We start from the raw sequence: 12,726 nt of genomic DNA on the forward strand, positions 1-12,726 counted from the left end.
TTTTGCGAGCCTTTTGTTTACTTTGCGTTACTCCAGGTACTTTGTTGAGAACTTTGTTGCATTTACCAACAACTTGAACTAAGAGACTTTTAAGTAATCTTAAGTGTAGTATTGTGGATTTTTGTCATTTGTGGTCTTGTGTTAAGTCGATATAAATAGTACTTATTTTTATAAAACCTGTGTTTTGTCCATCTGTAGTGTTATCACTGTATTACTGTGTATATTCACAAATGCTTAACACACTGCCTCTGAGATAAGCCTGTCTGCTCGGGCCAAGCTACCAAGGGGGTGAGCAGGGGTTATTAAGGAGTGTAATACCCTTATCCTGACTTAGAAGTAAGGGTCCCTATTTGGACAAAGGTGATAACCATTGCCAACTAGAGACTCCCAGATCTAACAACTTTCTACTACTCGCTCTCTACTACTCACTCTACTACTCACTCTCTACTACTCGCCTACTCTCTACTATTCTCTCTACTACTCACTCTCTACTACTCACGCTAGTACTCTCTACTACTCACTCTACTACACACTCTCTACTACTTGCTCTATACTACTCACTCTCTACTACTCTCTACTACTCACTCTACTACTCACTCTCCACTACTCTCTACTACTCACTCTCTACTACTCTCTACAACTCACTCTACTGCTCACTCTCTACTACACTCTACTATTCACTCTCTACTACTCACTCTCTACTACTCTACTACTCTTTACTACTTTTTACGAGAGGTAGTCCTTTCGGGGATAATAGTGTTCACCGGGAGGCGGGCATTTAAGCTGTGACTGTACACACATGTGTTAATTGGCTCACCGGTGTAAAGACATTCACCTCAATCTCAAGGCCGTTTGTGTTGAAATGGAGATATCGAAGTGATCACATCCGGGCACACAGTAATATTATTTACGCATTTCCAGCTCACAGGTCAAAGAGCCAAGGGACTTATTAATAACAGAACTAATACTACGGTTTCGAAGAGGTCTCGCCTCTAAAGTGTGTGGGACAATTGCAGCATGACTTTTTACATTTGTATTTCATTATTTGTTGTACGAAGGGCTTACTTTTCAAAGAGGTTGGCGCCATTCTTAAAATAGGTTAACTGTTCACCCATTAGGCTGGCATGCAGTATGTTTATTTCAGGAATTACACAATATGGTGGCTCTCTTTGCGTTTTTTTTCATACTCTCATTGTGGCATTCCTTGATAGGATGCTTGAAATGTGTATATTTACATCGCTGAAAGCTTTTAACAATGCATGTTTTAAACATATCAGTATTTCCTTTATGTTTACCATTGCCTTAAGGGGGGAAGGGCTATATATATTCAAATGTGTTTGGAGCCATTTAGATTGCGATATCCTTCTGTGAAGGCGAAACGCATCTCGTTTGCCAGATGGTCGAGCGAGACCCGAGACATTAAAGAAAGCCATACCTGACTTCCTCGAGTATGTGCCTTCTTCTTCATTGGAGTGGGATGGTGGATTCATCAAATTACAGCGGCTGCAGTACAACGCTGTCCACATAACACCAGTCGGCTTGTGGCTCCTCTCCCCTTTGAAAAAAAAAATATGTAGATGTGGGCATGCTTTTTGGGATGGGGTCCCGAAGGTGAATGTAAATTCATGGAAGTGAACGCTTATTATTTTTCAAAAAACTTTGGAGTTGCTACCCTAGAGCGGCCCCCCTAGTGTGAACACGAAGGGTGCGCAGTTCTCAGCGCAGCCCCCTTGTATGAATACGAAGCGTGCGCGGCTCTCAGCATGGTCCTCTAGTATGAACGCGCTGGGTGCACAGCACTCGAATACTTCTCAGGTCTTTAAAACATGATGGGCATATTCTCAAGGACACATCGCTGAGTTAACGGCACTTTATCGCAGCGAAAATGGTTATACATTTAACGCACCATTCACAAGCTGGTGCAAACAGCCCATAGCACCAGTTTACCAGCGGTAGCAGCCTCAAAAAACATTGTCACAGATGACGCCGCAAATATCGCTAATGAGATGCAGAGCAGGTGTTCCCATGCAAAAAGCAGCGAACACACCACTTCGCAACTTTTTCAACCACTAGCAAGATCGGCAAAGAGAATACAAAACAGGCAATAAGGTGCGTTAGCAGCAGGAAGTTTACACCTGCTCTGACCTGATGTAAAGTCGGATTAAAACCTGCAATATGAAAGGGAGCCCAGCCCACAGCCACACATGAACGACAACAGATGCCATGGAGCCAATGATCATGCAGCTCAGACACCCAACAGTGCCCGATACCCCCCATCAGCCACGTGTCTGCCATCTCACCTGACCCCCGACAAACAAATGTGACAGCCACATTCCGAAATCTGGAACGTAAGAAATTGGCTGATGTTGCACAATTATAATTAAAAAGATGCATGTGAGGTTGGACAAATGAGAATCACAGTCATCTATGGATTTACATATAAAACATTTTATTGAAACAAAACAACAACAAGTAAAAGTAGGTACAGAGATGGCGTGTCGTCCCTCGACAATTTGTGATCATAGCCTGCAAGACAAAATGCAAAATAAGATTGAGCGTCATGCACCCATCAAAGGAGAGAGAGAGAGAGAGAAAGAGTACGAGAGAGAGGAAGAGAGAGAGAAGAAAGAAAGAGTGAGAGAGAGCGAGAGAGGAAGACAGAGAGAAAGAGGAACAGAGACAGAAAGAGTGAGAGAAAGAGTGAGAGAGTGAGGAAGAGAGAGAGAAAGAGGGAAACAGTGTGAGAGAGAGGAAGAGAGAAAGAAAGAGGGAGATGAAGAGAAAAAGAAAGTAATGGCAGAGTACATACAACTGCACACGCCTAAATCGCTGTCCCGCCCTTGCTCACACATGCTGCTGCACCCCATTCACTTCCGCCACCCAGAGGTGTCTGCCAGCTCCCGTACACCCAGGCTGCTGCACTCCATCCACTCCCGCTGCCTAGAGGTGTCTGCCCACCTCTGCTCACCCAGACTGCTGCACCCCATCCACTCCCACTGTTCAGAGGTGTCTGCCCGCCCCTGTGCACCCAGGCTGCTGCACACCATCCATTCCCACCGCCCAGAGGTGGCTGCCCGCCACTGCGCAAACATGCCTATCTGCTCAACTTCCGCCATCGGCGTGTGAGGAAGAGGGCCCACCACGTGCCGAAGCAACCTCCTCGGCAAACCCGCTCAGCTCTGGCGGCACTAACTCAGTGGAAATCAAGTCATTGACACGTGTGCTCAGCCATCAATGATACGTGGTCTGGGCAGGCCGCTCTGGTAGCAATGTATTTTGTCTAATGAATTATTCTGCCTTAATAAGGCTACATGTTGATGACTTGTTTGCACTCAGTTGGTTACACCGGCAGCACTTAGTGTGTGTGCACCCTGTGATGAAGCGTGGTCCAGGCAGGCCGCACTGGGAGCAATATCTGTTGCCTACTGTACTGTGTCATCTGCAATCGGGCCTCGATCTGAATTGTGAGCCCTGCTGTCCACAGTGCACATCTAAGGCAGTAGTCTGTACAGACATAACTCTGTGCTGCTGTGCCTCTGGATTCGTAGAGGGCTTGTGTCGAGGAGGCCGGCGGTTACGGCAGCGGTCTCGTGGCAGAGTGAGAGCCGCCGCTCTGGCAGACACGTTGGCCTTCCCAGAAGTGAACGACACCCAGAGCCCTGGCCTATTTATTCACACTTTTACGCTGGAGTTGCGTACGTTGGACCAGCCCACTCCGCTTACAGGGGGGATGACACAGCTACATGATTTAGATATTCCCCACTGCCTGAGGTAACATGGTTGCATCCACTGTCCACAACACTACAAGCACACATGGAGAGGTCTTTGCTCTGCATAGGGAGGTCTGTCTAGCACATCACAGCTACACTTCACATTGCGTGCATTGTTATAGATGGGTGACTAGCGTCCTTCACACATACTTCACACATACTTGGTTCCCACATTTCCCTACATTCAGCTTTTGTGCGGCTGAGGGGCCATGTCATTTTGGGAAGGTCAGCTGTCCTGTTATGTGCTGCCTCGGTGGTAGTAGGGGGGGTGTGGTCTGTGGGGGAGGTCCTGGGGGTGGTGGCAGTGGGTGTTGTGGCCTTCTTGGGTGTCAGAGTTGCATGATCAGTAGCTCTATGACATGTGTTGGTCTTCAGATGTGGCTCTGGGCTGGGCTCCCTTTCATACTGTAAGTAGTCGTCCTGCTTTACACCAGTAAAAGGCAGATGTTATATTCTTACTACTAGCGCGGCTTTTCGCCTGGTTTTGGATCGCATCGCAGATTTGACTGGTCATTGAAACTATCGGGAAGTGGTTTTTTCGTGATATTATTGCATGGGAACGCCCACTCTGCATATCATTAGCGTTAGTTGTCGCTCTCATTTGTGGCGATTTTTTTTGCGGAAGCTATTGATGGAAAACTGGCGATATCGGCAGTTTTCACCAGGTTGAGAATGGGATGATAATTTACAATCACAGAAAAAAAACATAGGTTTATAGAACATTATAATTAGAAATTATCATTTAAAAAACCTTTCAAATTCACTGAAAAAACCATAGGTTTCGGGGACGTTATAGTTAGAAATTAGCATTTAAAAAATCTTAGAAATTCACTGAAAATACCATAAGCTTCAGGGACGTTATAGTTAGTTGGACATTTCTCTCATAAAAAACTATAGAAATGTTCCCGTTCTACTTATTTCAGCTAACTATAACTCGCACCCCAGCAATGCACTGCTGGTGACGTCACATATTACATCATTCATGACATGGTCAGTGACATCACTTAGGACCTCAGGACACAAGTGGACTTCATCCCCCGAGCCAGGAGGCGCATTTGCAGAGTGGTGTAAAAAGGGGGCATGGCCTCGGACCACTCTCAGCAATCTAGCTCTGTAGGGCTTACTGGAGGTACCTGGTGGGCTAGTTGGCATCCAGGGACCCTCATGAAGAAAGGGGACTTCATCCCCCAACCAAGAGCGTACCAGGAGGTGCATTTGCAGAGTCGTGGAGAAAGAGGGTGTGGCCTGTGTCCACCTCTCAACAATCCCACTGTGTGGGGCTTTGGAGGTAAGAGGTCGGCTAGTTGGCCCTTAAGGACCCCCAGCAGTGAAGGGGATTTCAATCCCCATCCAAGAGCACACCTGTGAGATCGTTTGCAGAGTGGTGGGCAAAGGGGGCATGGCCTGGTATGAGAAATTAGCAATCCTGCTGTGTGGTACTTACTGAAGGTAATAGGAGAGGTAGTAGTCCCCCAAGGATGTCATTGGGGGCCAACTACCCCTCTTATTACCTCCAGTAAGTCCCACACAGTAGGATTGCTAAAACGTCTTCGGAGGCCACGCCTAATTTCTCCACCACTCTGTAAACGTGCCTCTTGGCAGACTATGGGATGGGGATAAAGTCTACTTTATTCCTGAAGAAGCCCTCCTGGTATCTCCTGTAAGTCCTACGCAGCGGAATTCCCGAGCCTTGCTCCACCACTCCGCAAAAGTGACTATTAGTTAAAGAAATGTTTGCAATGTAATAGGTCTCAAATTTGCGAGAGTTGGAGCTATTGGCATTGTAAATGTAAAAGTTTTTAACTAATGTTTTTTGGTGTAGAGTGGATATATGTTGTGTGTAGTGGAATAATGTGGTATGTTGTGCAGTGAAATTATGTGGATAGAAAGTATGTGGTATTTAGTGTAAAGGAACTCTGTGGAGCGGGATTATGTGTTATGGAGAGTAATAATGTGGTATGGTAGTCTGTGTTGTGGAGTGGTAACCTCAGGTTTAGTCTTCCTCATGTCCATAGAAGCTCAACTATGAACTCAGTGAGGCAAAAAACGAAAGAATCACTAAGGAGCACTTGTGGACTTAGTCAGAGTATGAGCAGGGCCACTGGAATTATGCGACTGTTTTGCTGCACCGACTTTCCCGACTTTCATACAATTATACATTTTCAGCATTAGCCACATAATTCATCATCTGCTCCCTAATCTGCAGATTTGAACAAAAAAAGCCTGGTTTCTAGATCAAAAGGCTCAAACGTTACCAAAACTGCAGCAACAAGTGTTACAGCATGGTGGAAGGCCCTTTGCAAACCCAGAATGGTCACCTGTTACTTATTACTAAATGTGGGTGTTAAATTGGTATTAATGGTATGCAAGCCACTCTTGCTTCCTTCTGCGCCTCTCTTGCCTCTTTCTGCATTTCTGTTGCTTCTTTCTGCACATTTCTTTCTTTTTCTGCACTTCTCTTGCCTCTTTCTGCAAATCTATTCTACTTTCTGCACCTCTCTTTCTTTCTGCATGTCTGTTTCCTCTTTGTGCACCTCATTTGCTTCTTTCTGTATCCTCTTGCCTCTTTTTACACCCTTCTTCCCTTTTTCTGCAACTCTCTTGCCTTTTTCTGTACCCGTTATGTCTTTCTGCACCCATATTGCCTCTTTCTGCACCTCTGTTCCTTCTTTCTGTACTTCATTTGTTTCTTTCTGCACCACTCTTCTTTCTTTCTGCACCCCTATTGCCTCTCTCTCCACCCTTTTCCCTCTTTCTGCACTTCTGTTGCTTCTTTCTGCACTTCTCTTGGTTCTTTCTGCACCTCTATTGCCTCTTTCTGCAATACTATTGCCTCCTTCAGCACTTCACTTGCCTCTTTCTGTAACTCTCTTGCCTTTTTCTGCACCTCTCTTGCCTCTTTCTGCACCTAACTTGCTTTATTCTGCCCCCTTTTCACCTGTTTCTGCACCACTCTTCTCTCTTTGTGCAACTCTCTTATCTCTTTCTACACTTCTCTTCCCTCTTTCTGCCACAACTCTTACCTCTTTCGTACCTCTGTTCCTTTTTTCTTCACATGTCTTGTCTCTTTCTGCACTCTTCATGCCTCTTTCAGCACCTCTGTTGCTTCTTTCTGCAGTTCTTTTCCTCTTTCTGCACCCCTCCTGCCTCTTTCTGTACCCCTCTTGCCTCTTTGTGCACCTTTTCTACCCCTTTCTGCACCCCTTTAGCCTAATTTTCCACCTCTGTTGGTTCTTTCTGCAACTCTTTTGCTTCATTTTGCACTTCACTTGCCTCTCTCTGTACCCCTCTTTCCTCTTACTGCACCTCTGTTGGTTCTTTCTGCACTGCTCTGGCTTCTTCCTGCACCTCTGTTCCAAATTTCTGCATCCCTCTTGCCTTTTTCTGTATTCCTCTTGCTGCACCCCTTTTCCCTGTTTCTGCACCTCTCTTGCCTCAGTCTGCCCACCTGTTCCCTCTTTCTGCACCCCTTTTGCCTGTTTCTGTTACTCTCTTCCCTCTTTCTGCAGTCCCCTTGCCTCCTTCTGCCCCTCACTTGCCTCGTTTTGCACCTCTGTTGGTTCTTTTAGACTGCTCTTGCTTCTTTCTGCACCTCTCTTGCACATTTCTGCATCCCTCTTGCCTCTTTCTGCACCCCTTTTTCCTTTTTCTGCACCTCTCTTGCCTCTGTCTGTACCTCTGTTCCCTCTTCCTCTACCTCTTTTGCCTGTTTCTGCAACTCTGGTGTCTCTTTCTGCAGTTCTCTTGCCTACTTCTGCATCTCTGTTGCTTTTTTCTACACTACACTTGCCTCTTTCTGCACCTCTGATGCTTCATTCTGCACTTTCCATGCTTCTTTCTGCACTCGTCTTCTCTTTTTCGGGACCTTTCTAGCCTGTTTCTGCATCTTAATAGCCTCTTTCTGCTATTTTCTTTCTTCTTTCTACACATCTGTTGCTTCTTTCAGCAATTCTCTTGCCTCTTTCCGCACTTCTCATGACTGTTTCTACACCTCTCTTGCCTCTTTTTGCACCTCACTTGTTTCTTTCTGTACTTCTCTTGCCTCTTTCTGCACCCTGTTGCTTCATTCTGCACTTTCAATGCTTTTTTCTATACCTGTCTAGCTTCGTTTTGCACCCCTGTTGTCTCTTTATGTACCTCTTTTGCCTGTTTCTGCAACTTTTGTGCCTCTTTCTGCAGTTCTCTTACCTCCTTCTGCACCCCTGTTGCTTCTTTCTGCACTTCTCTTGCTTCTTTCTGCACCCCGGTTACTTCATTCTGCGCTTTCCATGCTTCTTTCTGCATCTGTCTTGCTTCTTTCTGCACCCCTGTTGTCTCTTTCTGTACTCGTCGTCCCTGATTCTGCACATTTCTTGCCTGTTTCTGCATCTCACTTGCCTCTTTCTGCAGTTTTCTTGCTTCTTTCTACACCTTTGTTCCAAATTTATGCATCCATCTTTCCTTTATCTGCACCCCTCTTCTCTCATTCTTTACCTCTCCCGCCTCAGTCTGCCCACCAGTTCCCTCTTTCTGGACCCCTTGTGCCTGTTTCTGCAACTCTCTTGCCTCTTTCTGCAGTTCTCTTGCCTCCTTCTGCACCTCACTTGCCTCGTTTGTACCTCTGTTGGTTCTTTTGCACTGCTCTTGCTTCTTTCTGCACATCTCTTGCGAATTTCTGCACCCCTCTTGCCTCTTGCTGTACCCCTTTCCCTGTTTCTGCAACTCACTTGCCTCTGGCTGCACCTCTTTTCCCTCTTTCTGTACCTGTTTTGCCTGTTTAAGCAACTCACATGCCTCTTTCTGCAGTTCTCTTGCCTCCTTCTGCACCTCTGTTGCTTTTTTCTGCACTTCCCTTGCTTATTTCCACATCCCTGTGTCTTCATTCTGCACTTTCCATGCTTCTTTCTGCACCTGTCTTGCTTCTTTCTGCACCCCTGTTGTCTCTTTCTGCACTTGTCTTCCCTCTTTATGTTATTGTACACAAAAGAATATCTAGGAGTCAAAAAGTGAACTCAAATCACAAACAACTGTTGACGAGACCACCAAGAGAAGGGTGAGAGCTGAATTATCCAATTGCACCACGTGATATTATATCACCGCATTCACGTGAGGCACATACTCAAGGTGAGAATTTTCCCATCAGTTGTCTACCTGTTCCACCACTTTTACATCATTTGGGTTCTCCTTACCCAGGAGTCAGTGCAAACACAGTCACACAAAAAGGACTGTGAGAGTAAGAAGACCCACCGTTCTTGTCTGGTGAGCGGTGTCAGTGTAATATGACAACTGAAAAAAGCAGTGCAAGTGAAAGATTAGTGAAAATATAAAATTAGGTGAGACTGAGTAGAGGAAAGATTTTTAATGTTTTCTCTCAGCTCCCTAACCATAAAAGCAAAAGTGTAATAACAGCTTTAACAAAATATCTGCTCAGCGAGTGGTCAACATGTTTCTGCATCAAAGGGAAGTACCTATGCATTCATCAGGACCTAGTTGTTGCTACTGCTGTAAAGAATAGTGACAAAAATAAAAAGGAATCATATCACCTGATTGTCAGGTTCAGATGCTCCACCACAATCTACAAGATAAAATCACATCAACAAGAGAGGAGAGTGAAAAGAGACACACAGTATTATAAAAATACACTCATCAGTAGTGGTATTTAGGTGACTTGTCAATACATATTTCATGACATGTTCACACTCACCCAATTAATGTGGGGATCGCGCCTCACCTCACCTGGCTGCAGCTCAGGTAAATGAGGAGCACCGCTCTATTTTGAAAAAACACATATATACATAAGCATTCAACCGTTTATCCTGTAAGGTACTTAAAACGACATCACTGACCAGAGTCACAGGCGCTATCAAAAGTATATAGTATCTTATTATACCTCATGATTGTATCGGCAATCTTGAAGACACTACCCAATGACCCTGGTCTTAAGTTACACATAATCTATGCTTTTCGTGCACTCAACACTTAAGGTGGTATTAAGATATTGCAACCCAATTGCCTCTCCCTAAACGATTATGTCAGCATAGGGAAATGGCCAGATAAGTTACAGACACTCAACTGAGCATTGCATACACGCAAGAGACCGTCGCCAGCACAGGACTCAGCAACCGTAGCTGGGCTCGCCACAGTAGCTCAAACATGGCGGATGTCTATAGGCCGAGAAATATTACCTCTACTTGTAGTGCAACACACACTGAGCGTGACACACCCAAAGCACACAGAAAATCCGTAATTGGGTTCTCCACAGCAGCTCAAGTATGGCCGATGTCAGTACGCCATAAAATATTAACTAAGCTCATAATAGAACACACACTGTGCGTGGCAACGTCCGCGAAAGTATTCGGACCGACAAGCGCTCACCTCTCCGTCGGTGTCTCCAGGCGTTCCTCTGCGCTGGACTTGGTGAGGCACCGAACGGAAGAGGCGCCGTCTATTTGATTACTCGTATTCCCAGTGCGCTCACGTGATTGCGCATGGAATGATGGTTATTGTGGTTCATAAACCGTACTTCCGCTTTCGCCTTGTGTTGGAAAACGTACTATTCTGTGGTTACGAATTATTACAATGAGCTTACTGATTGGATCATACTAGAAAACAAACACAAACAAGTTTGTTGACGCCCACCTGAGACCAGTATGTAACGCTCTTGTGCCAACAATTACCACTCTTGTGCCACAAATTATCTGGACTGGAGTTTCAACCGCTGTTGTGAAATTCGCTCATGTATATTTACCAAAGCGCAACTCAGTGCATGTATAATGCTTCTGTGCCAGAAATTTTATTATTATATCAGGACAGTGGTGTAGACCACTGTTGTGGAATACGAGGCTTTATTGATGCCACCCAGTCAACTTCTTCTATTACTGCGAAAGAGTCACATAAGAACAGTGTAAAGCGACCCACTAGACTACATAAGTGATAGGAAGCAATACAGAACAGGGGTATAGAGCGTTGTATTGAAATAGAAGGCTTAATCCATAGCCAACAGTTACCTTCCATAACTGCGACGGTGTACACAAGAAATATAAGAAATATACAGCGACCCACTAGGCCACATAAATGGAACCAATCACTGCAACCATTCCAGCAATGTGTGCATTTGAGAGGATATCAGTCTAGGTATATACCACCAGGACTCATCATGATACATATTGCTCAAAATCATGATCACCTTTTATGCTGGTAGCCAATACCATACTACTCGGTCATAGCGACATCCAGGGAATAGGTTTGTTTAGGCCCTCCTTGTCACTATTAAGCTTGTAAACCCATTTCTGTTCTTTTTTTAACAGAAATTTGCTTACATCCGGGCAATGGTCTGGAATGGTTGGCTGTTCTAGTATAGTCCAAATAAAATCATTAGGGCTGTGTCCTACTTCTAGGAAGTGGGCTGTTAGGCGCGTCGCTTGTTTGCGGCACCGAACTGTGCTTTTATGTTCACAAATGCGGGTTCTTGTTTTTCTTGTTGTCATGCCACATATCTTTTCGGGCATGGACAATTAATGAGATAGATGGTGTTCTCACTATTGCAAGTTGTGAATTTCAACTGTTGCCACGGTCGGCCTGTTCCTATATCGACTGTGGTGGACTTAGTTGTCTGCGGACAGACAGAACAGTTACCGCAGGGATGATGTCCTTGTACAGGTGGGAGATCTCATAGGGTCCCCACCTGTCGCGTCATTCTGTTTTTAGGCCTGGTGTGTACCAGCTGATCTTTTATATTTTGGCCTCTCTTAAAGGCAAAGAGTGGTAGAGGTAATGTATCACCGCCGGTGTTCAGAATAGACCAGTGTTTTTTTATGATCTTTTGAACTTGATTAGATTTTGTGTGGAAAGTGTTCACAAAAGTCATCCTGTCTGATTTCTCTTTAGGGACCGCTATGTCTAAAAGGGCTTCACGGTTGTTATTCGACGCCCTCTTCTTGGATTGGCGTATAATTTTGGTTGGATAATTCTTCTCCCGTAGTTGTTCTGACAGTTTGGCCGAATGGATCTCAAAAGCCTCTTTGGTGGAACAATTCCTTTTGAGCCTAAGGAACTGGCCAAAGGGCAAGTTGTTTCTGAGTGCTCTTGGATGGCAACTCTCATAGTTCAGGAGCGCATTCCTTGCCATGGGCTTCCTGTATAATTCTGAAATAAGACCTTCTCTGGTGGCCAATATCATGAGGTCTAAAAAAGGTAGGTGGGTTTTGCTAAATTCAACTGTGAATTTCAAATAGATGTTACAAGAATTTAGCCACTGATGGAAGTCAATAAGATCTGATTCTGAACCTCTCCAGACTACGAAGATGTCATCTATGTATCGCTTCCAAACTCGTAGCGATACATAGTAAGGATTGTCATGGTTGAGCACCTTCGTCTGTTCAAATACATGAACGTAAAGGTTAGCTAAACTAGGAGCGAAGACACTACCCAGGCTCGTGCCAGATGTTTGGAGGTAGGTAGTGTCTTCAAATTTGAAATAATTCTCTTTCATTGCTAGTTCAGCTAAGTCCATGATGAAATGGACAGGTGTTCGAGATTGTAGGTCCCTCCCTTGTAGAATGGTATCAATGACCTCTAAGGTCGCTGTCTGATGTATAAAGCGATTCGACATCAAACGAGACAAGAAGGTCTGTTGAGATATCGAAATCAATGTCAGGAAGGAGCCGCAGGACGTCCTTTGTGTCCTTCAAGTACGTAGGCATCTCTCTTACTATTGGGTTCAAGAAATGGTCTACAAATGTAGATAAAGGTTCCCTCTTTATGTACCTTTCTTGCCTGTTTCTGCATCTCAGTTGCCTCTTTTTGCACTTTTCTTGCTTCTTTCTACACCTCTGTTGCTTCTTTCTTCAGTTCTCTGGCCTCTTTTTGCACGTCTGTTGCTTCTTTCTGCACTGCTCTTACTTCTTTCGGCACCCCTCTTGCCTCTCTTTGCATCCCTGTTCCCTCTTTCTGCACATTTCCTGCCTGTTTCTACACC

The 12,726-nt window shown here is 45.0% G+C and overlaps 2 protein-coding genes across 7 annotated transcripts in view; one reads left to right on the plus strand and one right to left on the minus strand.

The window, feature by feature from the left end:
* LOC144825247 (uncharacterized) overlaps nucleotides 1-12,726 on the minus strand; it is a 300,861-nt gene that overhangs the window by 151,600 nt on the left and 136,535 nt on the right. For all 3 annotated transcript variants that reach the window (XM_078684092.1, XM_078684090.1, XM_078684091.1), the window contains one exon: nucleotides 1,436-1,555. In XM_078684092.1, the coding sequence (XP_078540218.1) occupies nucleotides 1,436-1,555 (120 nt within the window). The remainder of the gene's footprint in view (nucleotides 1-1,435; nucleotides 1,556-12,726) is intronic.
* Nucleotides 1-12,726, plus strand: part of LOC144825246 (F-actin-capping protein subunit alpha-1-like) — a 523,698-nt gene that overhangs the window by 147,615 nt on the left and 363,357 nt on the right. The gene's annotated exons all lie outside the window — the stretch shown is intronic.

Source organism: Lissotriton helveticus, chromosome 3_1, assembly GCF_964261635.1.
Source record: "Lissotriton helveticus chromosome 3_1, aLisHel1.1, whole genome shotgun sequence".
In the NCBI taxonomy this organism is placed as follows: Eukaryota; Metazoa; Chordata; class Amphibia; order Caudata; family Salamandridae; genus Lissotriton; species Lissotriton helveticus.